The 23,701-nt window shown below is 44.9% G+C and overlaps 1 protein-coding gene across 5 annotated transcripts in view; it reads right to left on the bottom strand.

Annotated features, from left to right (window-relative positions):
- The window catches only part of KIDINS220 (kinase D interacting substrate 220), a 942,023-nt gene that overhangs the window by 371,127 nt on the left and 547,195 nt on the right, over positions 1–23,701 (bottom strand). For all 5 annotated transcript variants that reach the window (XM_086926367.1, XM_086926369.1, XM_086926371.1 and 2 more), the window contains exon 21: positions 10,920–11,064. In XM_086926367.1, the coding sequence (XP_086782493.1) occupies positions 10,920–11,064 (145 nt within the window). The remainder of the gene's footprint in view (positions 1–10,919; positions 11,065–23,701) is intronic.

Genomic DNA, 23,701 nt, shown 5'->3' with positions numbered 1-23,701 from the left:
AACAGACCTTTGCGATTGTTCAAATGTGTCTAAAAGAAAATCATCCTCATCAGAATGCATAGTTATTCCACGGTAAATGGCAGCTCTATTCAGCAGGTGTCCAAAGCTAATGTTATCTTCTGGGGGAGATGGTTTTGATGGGTATGACTGTGAGTCAAGAATATCTGGTACATCCTGTGGGCTTGGGAACTCCCAGTCTGTATCATCTATAGGGTATGAGAAAGGCTCATCTGGGTCTATCCCTCTCCCTAAACTATACTCATCATCATTTTGAGATGAGTCTGAAGACAGAAGAGGAGAATGTGGAGGAGAAATATGTGGTGAATTGTTAAGAAGTTTTTAGTAGCAGCTCCTAAACTGTGGCATACTATCCCCCAAAATATCAGGTTGAGTCCTTCCCTTCTTCATTTCCGTAAACTTTTAAAGACCTGGCTGTTTGACCAATAACTCCCCACTATTCTCTCGAGGTCTCCGCTTTACAAGTAAGTGCATTCTCAGCGCCCAGACGCCTGCGGGTATTTGTCGCGCTTTATAAATGCCAAAAATAAATAAATAAATAAACAGGGGATGAAGGAGAAGGAAGTATAGAAGAAGAAGGGTGCATAGGAGATGTGGCAGAGTCCTTCTTCTTGGCAGGTACTACAGGTGTGGGAGTTGTATCTACCTTCCTCTTCTTGTGTGGTATAGTGGATACAGCACCTGTTTTTGGGTCAATGTAGATCTTCTTTTGCAGAGGATCAGGTTGGAAAAGTTCTTCTCCTTGTGGAACCTTTGCCGGCGCCGATTTTTTCAGATCCGAACGAGGTTGCTGCTTGTCTTTAGCCTTAGGAGGTGTTACAGTGTCCATTGGCGTAGTTTTCGGCACCGAAGGTGTTGTTTTCGGTGTGGTAGGCTGTTTCGAGGGCTTGGGCGCATCGGAATCAGGCCTTGTCGGTTTTGATACCGAAGTCGATGGTTTCGGAGTGGAAGCTGGTCTCGTCGGCTTCGAGGCGTCGGACGCTGGCTTCGCACCTATGTCTTTAGAAGTCGACGGTTTCGGAGCAGAGACTTCTTTCGGTTTCGGTGCCAATGGAGCTGGTGGGATCAGTCTGTGCGGCTTGTTCGGTAAGGAGCTACCGGAAGGCTTACTTATTGTCTTCGGAGCCAAGCTCCATGGCAGGGCTTTAGAAGTGATTTTTTCTGTGCGACTGGGCCCAGGAGGCGGAGTGTTGACCTTTACCTTCAGTTCGGGTGCTGTGTGGGGTGCAGGGCAAGCATTGCTCACACGCTGACCCGATGGTATGGAGTCATCTGAGTCGTCTGCCTCTGATATGACGATTTGGAGATCATTAGAATCTTCCTCGTGAACGAGCGGAACCTCCTTGTCGAAGATATCCACTGGTTCCGGAGCTGATCTCTGCATGTCGTGTCGATGGGCCCTCCGATCTCCGATGTTTTTCTTGGATCGAAAGAACGCGCATGCTGTACAGCTGGATTTGTCGTGTTCTGGCGATAAGCACAGGTTACAGACCTCGCGGTGGTCACTGCGTGGAAACTTTGCTCCACACACGGGGCATTTTTTGAATGGCGTCCTTCCCATGAGGTGTAGGCCTCACGGCGTGGATCGGCCCAACGGCCCGCGTCGATGACCGGAATCGAACTGATGGAACCGAAACGATGTTAGTCGATATCGAATGTAGCTAGGTGAAGTTTTAATAAGTTTTTGCGCTTCGAAGTACTTGAAAAGTAGATGTTGAGCCGGAGCAGAAAAAGTTCATCTGAACCCAGTGGCGGAAAAAAACAATCCAATGATGGAGCCGATGCCCATGCGCACTATCGTCCAAGGGAGGAGTCACCTATCTCGTGAATACAAAAGACTTCTTCCAAGATGACAACAACATGCAATCATCCGAGCCCAACACCAAGTGGCGATCTAATGCACAGTGTAGTATCTGCAGCTCATATGCCTCTAACACATATTTACATATTACTCGCTAACCCATGTATTCACTAAGATACACTTAATCAGTCTGTTATACAATCAATTTTACAAAAAAGACATCCATTTAGACACTTATTTACCCATTTATTCTTCCATCAACCTTGAGATATACATATATAAAAAATATTACATTTTCAGAAATTTTACAAAAAAGACATCCATTTAGATACTTATTTACCCATTTATTCTTCCATCAACCTTGAGATATACATATATAAAAAATATTAAATTTTCAGAGAGACACTCATTCCCTGGATGATGTCTTCAGTGATGTAATTTGAGATGTCATCAGTGATGTCATGAGTGCTGGCCTGGGTTACATTTCCGAGTGACGCCCTAATGAGGCAGGGCCTCAGAGGAAACCATCTGATAGCAGAGTAAAGTATCCGGCAGCATACCAACATACTACGGAAGTAGTATCCAACCATGCTACACAATAGCAAACCAGTACTCCACATAGAGTAAGGCATATACCATAAGGGTATGAACTCTTGAGACAAGGCTCTTCTTCAGAGTACCAAAGAATAATCCAGAAACCGTCAGAGAAACAATCGGAAGATTGAAATGATAAAATCCAGAGTCCCTACTCTACCAGCAAGAAGAAGAGAAGGTGCTTAACTTCAATAGCACAATTGCAACAGGACAAGCTTAATATTTCAGCACTGCCACTAGAGACTGTCACACTAGTTTAACAATGGGGGAACTTTGCCCACCAATCAAAAGATAAAACGGGTATGGAGTGCTACCAAAGTAACTATAGACAGACAAGAGTCTGTTCGATCATCCCAAAACCTGCGATGGGCCGCATGAGCTTTGGCTCCAAAAAGATGCTACCATCAAATGGTAAATCGACTAAGACGGACTGGACAACCTCTGAAAACCCTGACGCCCTAAGCCATGCATGCTGACGCCATAGCTTGCCCAATGGAGTCCGTGGAGTCCATTCCACAGCGAATTAGCAATCTGGCTGCCTGGCGGCCATCCCCCATCAACTGATGAAGCTCTCCTCTGTTAGCTTCGGGAAACAAGGGTATTAATTGGCCCAAAGAATCTCAAAAGGTGTAGAGAATCCGACGAGGATGCAAATGTGGATATTGGAGCGTAACGCTGCACTGGTGAAGAAAAAAACACCTTTTCCCCAAAGTGTCCTCTCCCCTGGACTCCTTATTTATTTATATATTTGAGAATTTGTAAAGCGCGGCTGTCACCATTGCAGGCATCCTGGCGCTGAAAGATCAGAGGAGACGGAAGTAGAAAAAACACAGGGAGTGAGAGCTTACAGGCGGGCTAACAGGGGAATAACCAAGTTTTAATCCTTTTTCTAAACGGGAGGAGTTCGTTGAGGTGCCTAATCTCGATAGGGAGAGTGTTCCATAGTCTGGCAGCTGCCACCTTGAAGCATCTACCTCCGGCTCTGGTTTTCCTGAATTTGGGTACGACTACCAGTTTGGCATCAGAGGATCGAAGCTGTCTGGTTGGAGTGTACCAGGCGAATTTAGATTGTAAGGGGGCAGGGCCAGTGCCATGAAGAGCCCTAAAGACTATAAAGAGGGCCTTAAACTGAATCCTCTGTCTTATAGGAAGCCAGTGCAATTTTGCCAAGGCAGACGGTCCATGAGATCTTCTTGGAAGCCCCAGAGCCAGCTTAGCAGCTGCAGATTGGACCCTTTGGAGCCTGTCCAGCAGGAACTCAGGTGGCCCAAGCAGGAGGTCATTGCAATAGTCCAACCTGCTGAGGATGGTGCATCTAACCACTTGGGTGCGGGCTTGGGTAGGTAAGAGGGGCAGAACTTTCCTTAGGGAGCGAAGGATGGCAAAACAGCAAGCAGACGTTTTTTGAACATGAGTTTCCATGCTGAGCCTGTGATCCAGCGTGACCCCTAGATAACGAACTGATTCCACCGGCCGTACGTTGGACCCTGTTTCCGGGGGCCAAAAGTTGTTAGGAAATGGTCGGGGAATCCTAGTTCCGGCACTGAAGAGCACCTCCGTCTTCCCTGCGTTGAACTGAAGGGAGTTGTCCTTCAGCCACCGAGACGTATCACACAGACAATTGTGTAGGACCTCCACAGAAGTTGAATCCTCTCCTTCCAAGGAGAGGATCATCTGCGTGTCGTCGGCGTAGTTGATAATCCTGATGTTGAAACTTTTGATGAGTAAAATCAGAGGTCGAAGGTATACATTAAAAAGTATTGGGCTGATTGCTGAGCCCTGAGGGACCCCATGCGTTACCAGGGAAAAGCCAGACTGGAAAGGGGGCATGGATACTGCCGGCTGCCTGTCCTGCAGAAAGGAATGAAACCATTGTAGTGCAGTATCTCTCACTCCCGCTCACACAGCCGCCTCAGTAGAATCTTATGGTTCACCGTGTCAAAGGCGGCAGACATATCGAGCAGGATCAGAAACGCTGCCTGTCTTCTGTCTGCACGCCTTTGAAGCTCATCCATAGCAGTGATGAGGGCTGTTTCGGTACCATGGGCAGGCCGAAAACCGAATTGGTCCTCATCTAGTAATAGATGACGTTCCAGATGGTCGGAGAGAGTGTTGCTAACTAGACGCTCAACTATTTTGGCAGGGAAAGGCAGAAGGGAGATGGGCCTATAGTTTTTTGAACAATCAGGGTCTAGGGAGGGTTTTTTTAACAAAGGAGAAACTAACGCCCTTTTCCAATGAGCTGGGACAGTGCCAGTCACCAGGGATTGGTTACAGATTTGGTGGAGAGAGGGGAATAGCTCATCCTCAAATTCCTTCCAGATTTTGGGAGGAACCGGATCCATAGGAGATCCAGAGGCAATCCCTCTAGCTAACTTAGTGAAGGCCTCATACATAAGTGGTGGGAACTTAAGTAGCGTTTCCATTGTATCTGTGGTAGGGCCATCCAGTCGGTCCACCGGAGAACCAGGTCTCAGGTCGGAGGGAGGAACGAGATCCAGAGGAGTGTTCAGATCTTTAAGGATGAGTTCAATTTTTTTTTAATAAAATGCAGCAAGGTTGTCACACAAGTCTTGGGATGGGACTATCGCATTCTTGGAGCACTCCGGATTAGTGACGCTGTTTAGTATATTAAAAATACTCCTGGAATTGTTGGTGGAGTTGCAGATCAGAGAGGAGTAGTGATCTGCTTTAGATTTCTTAATCAGATTCTTGTAGGCAAGGACCTTAGTTTTCCACATCTCTTTAAAGGTGTCATTATAATCGCGTCTCCACCTTCTCTCTGCTTGTTTGCAACTCTGTTTTAGGTTTTTTAGGTCGTCATTAAACCAGGGGGCGGAGTCCTTACGCTTACAGCTGCATGTTTTTAGAGGGGCATGGGCATCGAGGACCGTTGTGATTCTAGTACAGAGAGAGGTGTAATTTTCGTCTATATTCTTATTCTTATTGAAGAGTTGTTCCAAATGGAACACCTCACCGCTAGGGTGCAGGCGTGTGAGGGCCCTCCAATCTCTGCACTTAACTTCCCTAGTCAACGCAGGAGCCTTGTGAGGACCGCTGTTCGTGTGAATAAAGAATTTAATGAGTGAGTGGTCTGTCCAATCCATAGGTAAGGTTTCCCCCATCGCCACCAGGTTGGGTGCCGCGAAGACCAAATCTAGGAGATGACCAGCTTTGTGGGTGGCTTTAGTGGCCAGTTGAGAAAGACCAAAACTTTCACAAGCTTGAAGTAGGTTCCCAAGACCCGAGTCAAGGATACCGTTGCACCAGATATTAAAGTCACCAAGGATAAGTAGCTTATGGTGGGAGAAGGCGATATTAGTCAGGGTAGTTAATAGCGCTTGTTGCTGCTGAAGGCTGAACGACCCTGGCGGGCGATAACATACTATCACAGTGACAGTAGTCCCGGAGTGGGTCTGAATTGAAAGCCCTAAAAGCTCAGAGCCCAGAGTAGGGTCTAGAGTGAGGACCTTAATGCTGCAGGACGCTCTGAAAATAACCCCCCCCCTCCCTCACCCCCCCCCCCCCCCCCCCCCCCACCTCTTCCATTAGGCCTAGGGGAATGAAGAAATTTGAACCCGGGAGGACACGCAAATCCAGGGTCAACCAAACAGTCAGGATGAGTCCACGTTTCTGTCATAAAAAGAATGTCTAGTTTGTGAGTGTCAATCAAGAGTTGGATCTCAGTACTGTGTTTAGGCAGGGATCTGACATTCAGAAGCCCACATTTTAGAAGATCATCACTTAGAAAGTCGTCTCGTGGGTGTGAAGTGTGTGACAGGGAGAGTATTCCTTTATCCGCATGGTGCTTACCTATTTGGATGAGCGTCTCTCTAGAGTAGGGAGGCCCAGAATGGAGCGGATCAGGATATGTAGGGCCAAGACAGGCAGCATAACTGGCCCATGGCGCTACCTTGGCGCGGACGGGCGCAGACGGGCGCGCCTTCGGCGCGCAATCGTTGTGCCCGCTGCGCTCGTCCGCTGCGCGTCCGAAAGATGCACATTTTTTATAGCGAAATAACCGGCAGTGAGGGGGCATGGCGACTGAAGGGGCGTGGGATGGCGGCAAGATTTTGTCGTGATTTTCCCGAGGCAGTGCTAAGATCGGCTGCGCGGCATGGCCAGGAGCAAGCTGGTGCCCTGATGTGGTGCCAGGAGGGGGAGAGGGGTAAGTGATTTAAAAACACAACAAGTGACTCTCAAATTGTTAAAATAAATTCAGGTCGCGCTCCCGGCTTCTGCCTCAGGAGATCTAACATAAAGTGACTCAGGCGCTTGTATTCAGCGTCTTAAGTACTGGTTCGGCGGTGGGCATGGCCTCTGGGAAGGGGCGTGGCCTCCGCGAACGTCAGGAATGGCGGCAAGATTTTGTCGTGCTTTTCCCGCGGCAGCGCTAAGATCGGATGCGCGGCCTGGCCAGGAGCAAGATGGTGCCCTGATGTGGTGCCAGGGGTAAGTGATTTAAAAACACAACAAGTGACTCTCAAATTGTTAAAATAAATTCAGGTCGGAAATGGGGAATATTCCCCATTCCCAGGGGAAATGGGGAATATTCCCCATTCCCAGGGACACCGGGAATATTACCCATTCCCTGGGACACCCTGATAGTCTGGAGCACGAAGCTGTGGGGAGTCGGTTGCTAACAAGGCAAAAGGGGTCCTCAGGGGAAGGCTGATAAGTGTGTGCAATAGAACGGTCTACCGGAATGCCTGAGCCAGGTCACGCCCATGCCCCTAGCAGAATGTCGGTTAGTGCTTCAACCCCCAACTGGCCAGGATGAAGGACCTCCATCAGAGGATCCATAGTCTTCTCCACAGTCGGCAGAGTGAGATGCAAAACATCAGCCACTCTCTTCAAGACCTCCGCCAAGATAAAACTGGCTTCCGAAGCAAGGCCAGGGGGGTGACAAGTGTGAGGAAGTAGGGGACAAATCTAGTCCGCTTGCCTTACCCAACTCAGCAACCCAACTGTCTAGAAGTCAGGACCGTGCACCGGCGTCTCCTAGTCTGAAACCGAAACTGCTGCCAAGGGCGAGCCCACCGGCGATGGTGCAGTTACGGCACCTACGACCTCCTTGGGGCCCGCAGGCACTCCAGAGGGAGATGAGGGCCCAAAAACTTGTAGTACTCCTATATCTGACTCCAGGTCGCCTCGGCTCAAGAGAAGACTGGAAGGCTTGGGAGCAACGCCGGTGTGGAAGTGTCAGCAATAGAACATGAGACATCCCTGTGATCCGTATCGAGAATCGAAGTGGTCATGGAAGACCAGGGCTTTGATCTCTTGCGACGTCACTTAACATGAGATGCCGCCGGAGACTGGGACCACTGCAGTTGATCACCGGATTTAGGTCGGTGCTCCCGGGAACGACCTCTGTACTGGGAAGAAGACCGACGTCGGGAGGAGCTGGAAGTCTGCGAAAACCTCGCCATCAGAAGCTTCATGCGCCACTTCCACATTGCCTTTGGCTTCAACCGTTGACAGGCATCGCAGTCGCCTGCGTCGTGGTGCACGCCTAAGCACCACATACAAATAGTGTGTGGATACGTACCTGACATCTCACGAGCACAGGACCCACAGGATTTAAACCCAGAGGGCATAAGGCACACTGTTTCCTGATCACAATTGTCACAGTAGGCTGAAAAACAGCCAGAGATATGATTCTCCGGATCCGCGTTACAGAGTGGAAAAGAAGAAACTGAAGTCCACACGCCGGAGGGGAGATATATTGCTCCACTGACGTCATGTCCGGAGATTATGTCGCACAGAGTGACTGTTGAAAAACTTTCCAGACCCAGGCTGGCGTTTGGGGAGAATTCAAAGTTAAGGAATCTGTGGCTAGATGTCCTCCAAGACCATAGGCAGCACTTACGCAACCAAATCCGATAGTTTTGAAATAATGGCCCAATCGGGCACGCAGTGTTCACTGACAGTAGGCTCAGGCTGGTGGAAAAAAACATTTTCTTACCAAAGGTGACTTCTTGGTTTCCAATCCGGTGGAGAGGTTGGGGTTTGTCCGGGTGAATGCGGGAAGCGGAGGTTTGGACCACCAAGTCCTCCTTGGTGGGGTTGTGGGCAAGGGATCCCCAGGAGCAGGGGGATAGTGGCGGGCAATCATCCTATTCACAGGGGCCTCTGTGCAGGGCTTGAACCAGGCCCCAAGTAGAAAGTCAGTAGGGGCTTCATTAAATGGGAGTAAGGAGTCTAAAGGGGGAAACTCCTGGTTGAACACTTCTGTCACAACTTATGTTTTGACTGCCACCGAGGGCAAGTTAAGGTTCGGGACCCAAGCTGCCCTGCGCACCACCATAGCAAAAGAGGCTCCCTCCTCCGTAGCAACAGTGGGAGGGGAAACCAGGCCAGCGTCAGGCGAGGTGTCTAACACACTGGCCTCATACCAGCTGTAAACCTCAACTGGGTCCTCTCCATAGGGGTCCATAGACCACTCCCAAATGTCTCCCACTCCAGGTTCATTTATTCAATAAGGCACTGGCTAAGCTGTGGGGAGGATATACACGGTCGGTGACAGGCACGCCTTCGACAATACCCATCCCTCTCCATGTCAGAGGCCCAAAGGTGCTCAAGAGGGTCTGGCCTGCCCAAAAATGAAGCACATGAGCTCATAAAATTCCTCTAACTGGGTAAGGGTTGCTCTGGCTAAATCGGGGAATCGTGGAGCCAACCCAGATTCAGACCTCAGCAACTCGCGGCCAGCAGTGCCGATGCTCCCTAGTCTTATCAGATGACTCAGACGGACTTGAGGTGGTCGAAGAACGCTTGGACTTTTTCAATTTCCTGTGCTTGTGGAACTTCTTCGACTTTGAAAATGAGAACGTCAGGACAGGATCAGAACAGTCTCATGCAAACAGAACCTCAAGTGCTGTGGAGTCGACTGACGTCAGGCAGCGAAGTGCTTGAGGGATTGCTCCCTCAGTGCTTTTGGGTTCATGGTGCGGTAGTACTCACACGCCTTGGAGTCGTGTCCTGTGTCCAGGCACCACAAATGCACCAAGTGGGGGTCTCTCACCGCCATTTTCGTGTGACAGGCCTGACATAATTTGGAGCCAGCTTGTTTCTTAACTTACATCCTCACACCAGGAGAAAAATCGCAGAAAAAGTGATAATAGATTGAAAAAGGCCAGTCAAAAAGTGACTGAGAGGTAGCCCAATTTGGATCAGCGCTATCTGGCACGGAAATGAATAGAAATGACGTCAGTGTGCCCAGGTGGTGCCTATATAGGCACCGGGCATGTCCCGTTCCGCCGCGGTGACAATGAAACAAACGCTACCAACCAGCAGGCAGGGGTACTGCTCGAAAACCTCCCAGATCCAGTCTGACGCATGGGGATATTCCAAGGTAATGAATCTGTCGTTAGAAGTCTCTATCAGACAGAAAAGAACGAATGTCAGCACACTGGGGAGGCATCTATAGAGGCACCCCACACGTCACTTCGAGTGCAGGTAAACGGACAATGGCATGCAGAGCCTAACAGCGCCACCTGCCAGCGCACAGGGGTAGTGCTCACCCAAAGTTTCCAGATCCAGTTGGATGCCTTGGGAATATTCTAAGGTAAGGAATCTGTGGCTAGATCGTCCTATCAGATGCAGAGATATGCATTTCTTCTGTCAACGCTAGAATAAGAAAGTCAAATATATTTGCCTTCTTAATATTTGTTCTTTGGCACCATGCTTTTATGATGTAATACAGCTCATGTTTGACTGATGTACTAAATTAACCAAATTATTCTCTGCGCATCCCACACTCTTGACAAACTTCTGTAAAGCATAGTAGAAGTGTATTAGATACAAATATGCACTAGTTATACACTCTCATCCCTGGTAAGGAACCATAGTCTGAAAACAGTTCAAAAACAACCTTTAAGTAGATGAAGACATTATTCAAAGCATATTAGTAAAGCACACCAAGGCAAATATCCCTTCTTAATATCTTACACCTTTGCTGGGCAGATTAATCACCCTTAAGCTCTTTTAGCGTAGATGTGTGATTTAATTGGAAAACTATCAAGGCATAGTAGGTTGGCAGGAACACTAGATGGACCACAGTGAATAGTAAAATGTTCAATGCATGTTTTATAAAAAATACATAGGCTCACTTTCACACAGAAAGATACTCCGTCCCTCGACTTCCCATTACTGCCAGCACTGCTCTATTTAGCTACAGAGAAGATATGATACTCTTGACACACTTTTTAAAATTGATTTTTCTCTATTTTTCTGCAGAACTGGTTTAAACTCCTTTAAGGCACTGCAGCAACACACTCTGCAAAAAGTAGGTCAATGGAATTTATTCTGAAACTAAGATAAATGTGCTTTATGTTAAAACAACACACAATGAAAAAAGTAATTATAACTAGCAACTTTTCACAACTACTGTCTTCAACTAAAAAAACTTTAAACAGATAAATATTCTCACAACCCCTCTTTGAAACGAGTCAGATTTTTCTACCCTCTTACCTGCCCGAATGGAAACAAAAGGAAGGAAACTCACCAGTGACTGAGACAATGTTAAGTAATCGCCTCATGGTCTGTGGGCTGATGTCACTGAACCAATCCTCTGTAACCAGCATTTTAGTAAGATCGAAAGACATCTGCCGAGTAATGGTGCGATGTATCTGTCTTCTTCTATATGTATCCTGGAGTTGAAAATACAAATATGTGGGTGTAATCAGTGAACATCTTCCATGAATCATTGTTATAAACATTTACAAAGATCTATATTCCAATAAAAGAAATACACCAAGAGTTACCAAGGGTTGGGGTGCATATATCTGACTTCAGCCACAGCTGAGTGCTGATTGTGTACACAGAAAAATATTTGAAATGCAAGTGCTCATTACCTATGAGGTAATGGCAATGGATCATGATTATCTGCAGTAGAGTCCCCTGAAGCTCAGCAAAGTTTCAGCTTTTAACAAAAGATATTCGTACACAATGCAAGGGACTGAGAAGATGGCTCCTACTCAGTGTAATTCCATATTTTTTGCACCTTAGACAACACTAACCATCAATTGCACAAAAAATAAGTGGAAATAATTCTGGGGCAGAACCTCAGGATCAAAACGGCTCTCTGAAGCAATTAACAGAGAACACAGAAATGTCAGTACATACATTGTCTCATTATCCAATACAGAATTTCAGCCTGTAGAATCATCAAAGTCAACCCCAACAAGTATATCCAGTTAATGTAATGTGGTTTTTCCAGCTATCGTCCACAGTCTCAAAAGTTGCTGGACAAGATAGGGAGCAGGTATCAGCCTCTTTTCCCCCTGCCATGTACTCTCTAAAAGGGCCCCAAATAGCTTTTGGTCGCGATCTAGGGACCAGTAAAGCAGCATGTCACCTCCTGCTCATTACAAAATGTTGCATCCCTTGGGCAATCTTTAATGTTTGGTGTGGGACCTTTGAGCCAGGCTTTGGCCATCCGTCGCATCTCTAGCACCAACAGCAGCACAACTAACCACCATCTGTCGTGAGGGACATCCACTTTCAACCCAGCAACAATGTGAGCAATGTGCAAGTCAGGAAAGTTGCAGTAATCTCATGGAGGACAGGCATTAGGTTGACTCAAACTGCTTTGATCAGTAGACTGTGCTTTGAGGAGCGAGTATGGTCCATGAAGTGCAGGTGCTTGGTAGTGTATTACGCCATGTTAGGAATATAAAAATCTAGGACTATATGTCTCTGGTTACTGGGGAGCAATCCAGTTTGCTCACAGCAATATCGCCAAGTTTTTAAAGGGCGTGTCACAATCAAGTCTCCATCCCACCTCTCGGGCTCCCGCGTTCACTGACAGCCGCTCATTATCTGATAAGTGGTACAGTCATTCTACCCATTCCCTCATGCAGGCAGTGAAATGCATCTGAGGAAATGGCAAAAACTCGGTTTGTTCATCAAAAAGATGTTCCAGTGTGCAGAGACTGTGGGCGGAAGCCTATATTACACAAATAGATCCAACCTGAATAAACAGCTGTCCCAGTTTCATATAGGTCAGCATTAGTAGTGGAGACTGCACTGACCCATTCATGGCTGGACTCAAGCCTGGCTTATTCCGCAGTGGCATCTCAGGAGAGTACATTATCTCACAGTCTGCATATCTTGCAAGGGTCCTGAATGGCCAGTGCGTGCAGAGAACCATTTCGCTGGTAGCAAGCGGTTTGGAATACAGTGTAGCAATGACTGTGTTCAGTGTACCAGTTTCAACCCCATCATGCTGAACAGAGTGGTGGGGTGCAATGGAATGTGTGTTAACCCAGTAAATAGTGAAGTGTGCCTGGGCTTCTAAAAAGTATAACTCTGGGTCAAATACCGTAAATCCACCCAACCCCCATGCAAGCCTAAGGAACAAGGAGTACACCTTCATGAAGAAGTGTTTGCCTGAAGCAATGGGGATGTTTACAAGGTACAGAATTTTTGGAAGAATCAGCATTTAAATTGTTGCTACTCAGCTCACCATGGGTAGCGGACGAACAATCCACTGATCCACATGCAACACCAACTTTTCCAGTACAGGGCCACAGTTATCTCACAGTATTAAATATTTTGGTATATTAACAAGAATTCCCAAATATCGGATTGACTCCTCCCGCCACACGAGCTGGAAGTGCAGGACGAATCTGCAAGTCTGCCCTCTCAAGGGAAATATATTTGATTTCGCCCAATTAAATAACATGCTAAATATTAGAGTTTACATTTTTGCTAGGGTTGTTGCTAAAAAACAGAACGTCATCCACATATACAGAGACCAGGTACCTGCAAACAAGGATTTTTATACCGTGGTTATCTTTCCTGCAGCAGTACAACTAGAGACTCCACGGCGATTGCAAAAAACAGCGTCAATAGGGGTAGGCAACTGGCTTGCTCCTGCACTCCTGGAATGCGTCAGATATGTAACCATTCACTCGCAACGGGAATTTTAAAGTGACTATGTTTCATTAGCAGTAATGATAAAAACACGTTTATATTCAGCATTATATTCACACTCCTGCCATTTTCAAGTGCTATAAAAGATATTCTTTTACTCAGTTAGAAGACATGCCCTATGCACACACTTAGTAAGTATAAACTGTCACTGTGTGGCCATTACTAGTTAAACAAAAAATGCAGAGAAACAACAATGTGATACAAGGTAAAATGCGATTGAGGAAAATAAATGGACATTTGGTGACAACAGCGTCATGGTTTCCTTGTTTAATGTGTCACAGCTTGAGAACAACCAGCCGACACGTGTTTCATTGCATCACGCGAATCTTCAGGGCTGGAAATGATACAAAGAAATAGACTTTTCTTGGTAACATATACACGGTATACACGGTAGATGACAATGTCTACACCACTTAAGACCGGCTTGAGAAACAAGCATCAAGTTAAACAACTTCATGCATGGATTGACCCTTTTGAGAAGGTATACGGAAGACATCATTGGGTGTAGTGCATCCAAGATTAAGCTATTTGGAACCACAAGTGCTCTCAGTGTCATCATTTACTCTGTGAAGATATTACGTACATCAACTGGTCGATGGACGACTCATGCACAAGAAAATCTCGACGAATTGTGTTCCACATATGTGCAGTGATCTGTGAATTCATTCACGAATAATTTTTAGGTGAGGTGGCAGGGTATTCACATATGCCAAAAAGTATGACTCACTCATCCCCAGCACTAAGAAGAAAAACCCTAACAATCCACCCACAACAGGGGCGAGCTCAATATCATCCAGTAATACCTCAATTAGCACTGCTGGGATTAGTGAGGAGGAACCTGAGACCTCAACTAGTGACACTAGTACAACTTTTTTTCAGGAGGTCCAGAGAATCAGGAGAGGCAACAGGCTAACGGTACAGAGAGATCCACCCGATCCAAAACCCGCAGGGGCAGGAGACCAAGGCACAGGAGGATACAGAAGCAAGCTCAGATCAGGAACGAACAGGAATTGAGTACTGTTAATCAGACAGAGGTCCAGGTGATCAACCTATCCTCCTATGACCTGACTCCAGATATGATTTCATTGTTGAGTAAAGGGCTAAGTTTCAATCCATTTGCTATGGGCGATCTCTGTAAACTAAAGATTGATCTCTTCAAATTTATCAGAAACTTAAAGCTTAAGAAACATTTTTCTGACAAAACTAACACTGATATTGGCAGTAGGAATATTCCTGTCTTGACGGATACAGATGACTTTTTGTCAATAAAAGATGTACAAGCAACCCATTTGTTGTTATCAATCACTGATATGGAAAATTCTCCTTATGACATGAATAGACTTTTAACTGAACCTGACATTGACCCTGACTATAGTGTTTCTAGTGGTTTAAAGAGTAAATCTAGATAGATACCTACACTCTCAATTTTTTTATTTTTTTGGGCTTTAACAAAAAACAAACATCTATTACCATAGCGCTACCTGACACTGAAAACAACGACTTTGTGTATGGATCTGTTCCTAGTGAAAGGGCAGCAGCATGCTGTATCTCATAATGAAGTCAGCCAATGGCTGAGGTGGGCTGATACATTGCCTCCAGTGCTTGCTAGAGTGGATGGAAGAAAAATATGAATCTCACCAAACACAGGCTAATGGATGAAGTCTGCCTGAAACCCTTATAAGTAGCTATTTTACTCACCTCACCACAGAGACAAGAAAGAAAAAAAAGAGGCAAGGAAGAAAGAAGGAAAGTAAAAAAAAAAGAAAAAGGGAGAAAATACATGAAGAAGCAAAGAGCAGGAAAGCGAGAAAGAAAGAGAAGGAAAAGGAAATGACGAACGAAGGGAGGAAGGAAATAGAATGAGAGAAAAAAGAAAAAGAAGGGAGGAGAGTAGGAAAAAAGAAAGAAAGAAGCAAAAAACGAAAGGCAGGGGAAAGGAAGAAGGAAGGAAAAAGAAAGAAAGAAAGAAAGAAAGAAAGAAAGAAAGAAAGAAAGAAAGAAAGAAAGAAAGAAAGAAAGAAAGAAAGAAAGAAAGAAAGAACAAGAGAAGGAAAGAAAGGAAGAAACAAACAAACAAACAAACACAGAAAAAAGAAAAAGGAAAGTAAAAGAAGAAATGAAGGCAAGAATGAAGAAAGGAAAGGAGGTAAAGAAAGAAAGAAAAGAAGGCAAGAAAGAGAAGGAAAGAGAAGGAAAGATTAAGGGAAGAGAAAAAAGATTTAAAGATGCAAAAGTGAAAGAAAGACGGAAAGAAAGAAGAAAGAGAAAGGAGGAGAGAGGCAAAGAAAAAAGAATGAAAGGAGGCAACAATGGAAGAAGAAAAGAAAGAAAGAGAGGGCAATTAGGAAAAAAAGAAAGAACCGTACAAAGATGATAACTCAACACAGAACAGTTTCAAATGGAACAATCTAATCTGGCTTGATGTGAAATAGCAGCAGCCTCTAAAACAAAAAACACTCCAAAAGCAATTTAAGACAGAATTGGAAGAGGATGAGATCTGGTGGGATCTCATAAGAAAAATAAAGATTCAATGGGGATCAGAAGCATCCTGCTATCACATCAGGCTCTAACAACAAAGGCAACACTAAAGTAATTATAAAGTAAAAACAACAAAAACACTGGTGCTGAAGGGAATTAGCTTGTGTTCGGATGTGCTCCTTGTGAGAAAGAAAAGTACATTTAAAGCAAATGTTTGAGTAGAAGACAGGAAGTAAGAGTTGCATAGCTAAAATTATCATAGTGCTGTAAGTCGATGCACCTCAGTCTATTTCAAACACTTGAGATCATTGAGCCATTTAGTAGCAAAACCAAAAACTTTCCCCTAACAGAAAGAAAAAAAGTCTCAATCACGTACAAAAATGACCTCTGGATGGAAGGATTGTTTTGATATTGAAGGTGGCCAACAATAGTTACTATAAATTCAATATGAGCTCAGGAGACCACAATGGCCAGAGTGGACATCAGGAACATAGATTACTAAGGACTGCCTGGTTGAAATGAGCATTTGTTGTAGATCTTACAGTCAGCATTCAATGGTTTTGCAATACGAATGGAGTCGCAACATTTCAACGCACGTGTACTAGACAGGAATGAGGGAAGGATGGGTTAAAAGGGAAGGAGATGTAACCTAACGGCTAGAGCTGCCGACTTTGGAACTAGGGAATGAGGTTAGAGCCACAGCGCTGGGTCAACATCATGTTGATTATGACCAAAAATATCCCCGTGCTATGACCAAAAATATCCCCGTGCCTAAAAAAATAAAATAATAATCGTAACTTGTGTAACATAATCTGGTTCTCGTGTAAACTGCTCCAATGCACTCGGGCCACGTTCGTGCAATATAAATATGCATAAAAAGCACCATCAGGCAGTTATAATAAACTGTATGTGATTCAGAAACAAAAAAAATTTACAGTCTGAAGTGACTGTCATTGGGAATTCAATCCTCAAAAACATCGTATCATAATAAACTGTGGGTTTAAACAAAGGTTTAGTTGACAGACCAGGACAGGTTATGATCTTAATCAGGTTACTACCTGGATGTTTTCTATTGGAGAAACAAGTCAGGCATAGCGACTCTCAACAAACAGACTGGACAAGGAAAATTAATAATCAGACTAACCACTGATGCATGCTTCTGGCATTACAATTACAATACTGCCTGTACATGCCAGTTGATTAGCAAAAACACCTTTGCAATTATGTAACTTAAGTTGACCTACTTCCTTATCCAAAATAACCTAATCAAACCACTCACTCAATACTCAAGTATTTAAAGAAGCTAAGTCAAGATGACAAAAAGAACAACTTTCCTTCAGTACCTTTCTTTCTGATGATATGGAGTCTCCTGTAGATTATTCATAAGAACCAATTCACCAAACTACAGACTGCATCTAGAAGTTTAAGAAGCCAGGTTGGGTCATAGGCACTGGGTGGCACTGTGCGGTGTTACGCATGACTTCATCATAAATATAGTAGCAGATTCATATAAGGGAGCACAAGATCTAGTGCTGTTTATCCTTGCCGTAAAAAAAGCTAAGGGTATATATGTATATGGTGCAGTGCCCAACTTAGTTATAAATCTCGATTGGTTTCTTAACTCCAGCCATATACCAATGTATTATGCTGATCAATCATTATTATGATTGATTGAAACTCATTTAAAATGTGATTATGATTAGGCTGTCCTTCTCCTGCCTCAAAATGGCTATTGTGGGTGGCCGTGAAAAGTCAACGAGACAGTGCCTCAAGTCCCACACCAACTTGCAGGGACGAGAACTGCTCCTGGAGAAAACCTTGCTCTTTCTGGTGGATTGCTCCATCTGACCGCAGTCCTAACCATGGAATATCCCCCTAGTGCCAGCCTGGATCCAGAGAATTTTGTAGGAGTGCTCCTGCGTGCCACTCATTTAAGTTGAGCGGCTCTGCGTTGCCTCCATACAGCCACAGAAGTGACAGAGCAGAGCTGCAAATAAGTGCAACCCCTGCGTGCTGATGCCAGCTTCTTTTCTTTTCTCTTTCTTCATCCCCAGACATGGAGCATAAACAATTGTTGGTTACAGTGTGCGGAGTGTTAACTTTAGATGTTAAAAAGAGACCACTATAGAGATTAGGTAGGTTGGAGGGTAGTGAAGCATCTGCAGTTAGAAAGAGTATGCATCAGAAAGAAAATTACCAAAGGTAACTAGTTTGTGTGAGGAATACTTCTAATCGCAGATTGATCACCTTAGAATAGATACGAAAGCAGTGCCTCCCCAAAAAGGAGGGTCTGTGTCATGGGCTCAAACCATAAAGTCTTGCACAACTGAGTGGGTAAAGTGCACTTCCCCTGGACCAGGCTGTCAAGGCACTATGGCACAGACGTTCATGTTGCAGCCTGGCAGATATTAAGGATTGGAGCTCCTCGTCCCAATGCAGTGGAAATGGGCTTAGCCCTGGTAGAATGGGCTCTCAGACGTTCTTATGTATGCTTCTTGGCAGTGCATTGCAGATCTTGATACAGTTGACTATCCACTTTGACAAGGTTCTTTTCTGCTCAGCATACCCTTTCTTTGCTCCAGAGAGCCCTACACAAAGTTGATAGTCTTTTTGATTGTACTAGGTATGAGATATGTAAAGGTTTAGAGCTCTTTTGTGGTACACTAGATGAAGTTCCTCCTCGTTCGAGCAGGATGAGCAAAGAACACTGGTAGAATAATAGACTGCACATCGTGGAACAGAGTCACCACTTTTGGTAAGGTTACCAGAGTGCTCAGCAGCAAGTTGTCCAGAAAAACCGTGGAGTAAAACAGTTACACCAACAGCTCTAGCAGTTCACTCATGTGAAGAGCTGACGTTATCTCAATGAGGAAGAAAGATATAAAGGTCAGGAAATGCAGCGAGCAAGCTATGCATAAGCTCAAAAGGTGTTCACATGAAAACAAGTCCTTGTTCAAATTACCTGTTGAGATGAGATTTATTACAAGTTAAGAAACATAACAAGATGATGGCAGAGTGCTGAAACTTTTCAACCACTCATCACCAGTCAGAGATCTAGGTTGAATCCATTATTCTTTTGCTCACTACGCCACCCCAGTTTAGATCACGCCATATGCAAATCAGTCTTGATCCTGATCCTCATGGTAACAGTCCAGTTGGAACTGCCAGGCCAGGTCCTCACTGAACCGGAAATAAGCACCCTGGGACCAGTTTCTGGGTATCACCCCTTATTATTGAGGCTAGCTTGAATCCAGTGGCACAGCAAGCAAGGGACCCATGTCTGGGCATATCCTCTGCCACTTAAGGCAAACATAGCAAACACAACAAGATGGACGGAGTGCTGAAACTTTTCAACCATTCACCCCGGTCAAGAGATCTGGGTAGAATCCATTGTTCTTTTGCTCACTATGCCATCCCAATTTGGACCACACCATATGCAAATCAGTCTTGAACCTGCTCCTCGTGGGAAAAGTCCAGACCAAACTGCTAGGCTAGGTCCTCCTTGGACCAGAAACAAGCATCCTGGGACTGGTTTCGGGGTATCACCCCTCATCAGCCAGGCTAATTGGAATCCAGTGACACTGCGAGCAAGGGACCCACGTTTGGGCATTCCCTTGGCCACTTAGGACGAACATAACAAACACAACAAAATGATGGACGGAGTGCTGAAACGTTTCAACCGCTCACCCCCAGACATCAAGACCTCTCTAACTTGCTTAAAGAACAAGTTACTTACCTTCGGCAATGCATTATCCGGTAGAGACTCTATTTAGCAGCTGAAACCTTACATCGGCTATCAATCGGCTTGGCTCCTCAGGACGTAGCCGCTCCAAGATGCTCTTAAAACTAACATTGCCATCCCCATTTGGAATTCACTGCCTCAAGGGGATTAATTTAACTTCTACCAGCTGCACAAAACAGAATTAACTCTATGGCATTCCAACCCGTTACGGCTGTTCACTACCGGCACAAGAAAAAAAAATTGTGCCTTACGGTAGTCATCACGGGTGCACCTATGAAACTTCAAAAGGTCTCTTTCACATGAAATGACATATATTATTATAATTACCGTACAATGATATTAGGTGCGCACACACCTGTCCTGATGACTATCTCAACCGAAAGAGATTGAATTGCTGTCGGCCTTATAACTAATTAACTTCTTAATTTATAATATAAATTCATAAATAGGAGTTTAATGTAGTTTTTTTAAGAGTTGCATGTTTTTACTTTCTTACACTCTCTAGAGCATCTTCCCAGCGCCTATTTGTGGGCAGTGGATCATGAAAACAAAAAAGAGTATAGCAATAGGTGCGTGGTTTGAAACTCGAGGAAGATGGCGTCCTGAGTCTGCACCTCCTCACAGGAGAAAAATAATTGACAGAAAAACAATGCCTTAAGGTTTCCTAAAAGGCTCCAAGTGTGATTTTGGATAACCACTAGACTCAGAGTTCAAGTTCTTTCATATCCATGGTGTTTTTACCCATCTGGAAGCACATACAGGAATACAACAGTGTGGCTGGACCATCCCGCAGTCCGCAGTGGAAGAAACATGACGCTGATCATCTGAGACACTGAGGTCCCCTAGTGCCAAAATAATCACAGTATGAACACCAAGTAAGTTCTATACTTAATCGCATCACAAGTTAAAGCAATGGGCATTCGCGCATGCTAGCGGCATAATAACGAACTCTGCCTGTCCGACTGCCTGGTTCTAAGATGGCGACTGCCTGCAACCATCTGCGTAACATCAGACTATAACCAGCAAAGTATATTTATACGCTCACATGACTTTTGAACTGTGAGGAATAAGTACAGCAGCGATCAGATATGCAGCCTCACATCGCCTTATACCTCACATCACACGTAATGAGTTCAACTGCACCATCGGTGCATATCTCACATCAATGGGCTTATATCTGGTAGACACATACAACTGTTAGATGTATGTGCTCTTGTACTCATAGTTTTGTGGCCGAGGTGCGAGGGCAGACAGAAAGTAGATGAATGCCTGCAGAGACCCAACCTGTGTAGCATAGTAAACGCTAGCGATAACACTCAGGGCATTGTGGCTTTGAAACAGACGGCACAAAATGGCCGTCGGGACCCAAATAATGCTGCAAACTGCTTGAGATCTGCAATGAGCACACTATTGTGGAGAAAAGACTTCAGCACTGCTTGAGATCCGCACTAAGAACACTGCCTACTGAAATAAGTTAATAAATGTGAGAGTGGTGAATACATGTAATAAATAAGCATAGTAGAGCATGTAAGAGAAGCAATCGAGGCAACATAAGTAATATGTATACAATAGGAACCTATTTAGCCCTATTGTGGAGAGAAGACTTCAGAAATCATGGTGATCAAAAGTCACTTGCCCACCACAAACCTATCCGCCTTTGCTTACTCCAATACTAAGAATACGTCACTTCATATTCCCAAACAGCAAAAATAAAATGGAGGCTCGCAGCTGTATAGATCTCACTACAAACAAGCATTTACAATGCAACGGTTTCGCCTTTGGAAATGTTTGAGCTACTGGCATTGTAAATGACAACATTTGTATTTATGTGTTGGTTTTGAAAACAGATGAATAAATGGCATTGTCATTTACATTGCCAATAGCTCTAACTTTTCCAAAGGCGAAACCGTTGCATTGTAAATGCTTGTTCTGTAATAATGGCCCATAGGGCGTTATACCAGATGCACCCTGAGTTGTCGAGCTAGGGATCCGCTAAAATGGGGGTGGAGGTCTTGTCCCCATCTGCTCTCCGTGCCTAGCCACGTCCCGGGCCTGCAACAGCAGAGACATCTAGAAACCAGAGACCGTATTGACCGTCTCGGCCCGAAGCCTCAGGGAGAATCCCTGCAGATTAGCCGGCGTGACAATTGTTCCACTGAAGAGCTAAATAAATATTTCCACCCACGGCTTGTTCCGTGTCAATACCAATTTATAGAGACCCACTGTAGGCAGACACCGTCGGCTGCAGGCTTCAGAGTGGAATCTGCAGATCTTTGGTTAGTAAAGAGTAAACACCAAGTGACGCCTTTCCTTATAAGGAGTGCGCACATTACGTCAGTTTTATAAATACAACCGTCGCTGACGTAGTGTACATCACTTACCAATCATAGTGTATGTGCGCGTATGATGTTATGGTGAAGATGTGGGCAGATACGATTATGGAGTTATATCTGCACCTTTTTGTCTCTTAAAGACAGAATGCACCAATTAATAAGCAAAATTGACTCTTGAAGGCAAATGATAATTCTATGTCAAATCTAATTACAAAACAAAAGTTGAATGAGCCTTTGAAGATCCGCTTTACAAGGAGAAGCTGACACTGCAATTATATTTTCTAGATTTTAACATGGGCACAATCAATCAAAAAGCATTAAACTTTAATGACAGTGTTAGCCAGCTCTGATAATCAAATTAGATTCTACGTGTGGAGTTATTGCAATTAAAGGAAAGTTACCATCTCAGAGCTAAAGCGGTGTAGTCATCTGCAGTGCAGACTAAGTCATGGTGAAAGAACATTAAACGAAACTATAAATGTTGACGTTTATCACATTTACTGCTCCTTCACTGGAAATGCCCCCAAAATATGGAACTCTATCCCCCGCATATCAGAACTATACCGTCCTATGCAGAATTCAAGAACCAACTCAAATCCTTGTTCCTCATCCTTTCCCTAGGTCCTAGATGACCAGGATCACCCACAGAAATATGTGCTATCTCTGTATCCTTCTACCAAAAGCCCTACTGTTACGAACTTTTCCTCCTCCAATACTGTCTTTTGGGGATCGCCTTTATTTGTTACGTGTCTTGTTGTCTCACCTTGTCATTCCTTTTACTGTAAAGCGCTCTGTTACCTTCGGGTCTTGTTAGCGCTATAGAAAACTTCTAAATAAAATAAATAAATAGCCATTTGTTAAATTTCATGATGCAATAACAGTTCGTGCAGAGAGCCTGTGATTATATTAAAGTTAAAAAGGAAAAGTATTGGGAGATGACGACACAAAGTGTGAGGGGTGGGGAGGGAGAGGAGGCAGTGGCATTTCGTGTCCCATCCCCCCCTCCCCCTTTCCCACAGAGTACTGAGCCCCCCTTAGGACTATGGGCTGTCTCTTGTTTGTGAGCAAGGGGTTCTTACCCAGAGGGATTAGGGCTACCCGTGCCCCCTATTGAGAACACCCCCCCACAGACACAAATCGAACTTTCCTCCTCTTAAACACCGCCACCACCCCCACCACACCAGGCACTGAGCTTCCCTGTCAAGCATCGCATTTAAACGATATTTACAGGGGCTAATTAACATATACGCAGAAACGTCTAATGGAACACTAGAATGATCGAGAAACAGAGGTGACCAAATAAATGTTTTGTAGCACATTAATTGAAGCCATGTAAGGAAAAAAATCTTCAATTCAGCAAATTATATAATACTCCTGTTTTCAGCTCCTAAATAACAATCAGTGGCAGTGGCGTCACGAAACTTGAGAGGGCCCCCCAGCAAAGTACATGGAGGAAGCCCCCTTCAGATTCACTCAGGCGCGCTCAAGCCAGGGTGTTGTTCTGAAGGGGCCCTATGGAGCTTGGGGCCAACCCACTCCGTGGGGGGCTGCAGGTGCCTTTGTTACACAACTGAAGCAGGGCCAGAGCTGATTGGCGCTGACCTGTGCATGTGATAATGAGTACGTGTGTTTTTACTCACTGTGTGCGTATGGGGGCCAATGGATTATTTGGTAAGGGAAGAGGACCTCTATATAGGTGCCAAGGTTTCCGATTGCTTATGTGTGACATTTTCATAATTCCAGTGCACAATTATGAGTGACATTCAACGATGAGGAGTGACACTTTCTCGCAAGCAA

This window comes from Lissotriton vulgaris, chromosome 6 (genome assembly GCF_964263255.1).
Source record: "Lissotriton vulgaris chromosome 6, aLisVul1.2, whole genome shotgun sequence".
NCBI classification, from domain to species: domain Eukaryota; kingdom Metazoa; phylum Chordata; class Amphibia; order Caudata; family Salamandridae; genus Lissotriton; species Lissotriton vulgaris.
The sequence above is the reverse complement of the archived record's forward strand: the minus strand, read 5'-3'. Positions and strand labels throughout refer to the sequence as shown.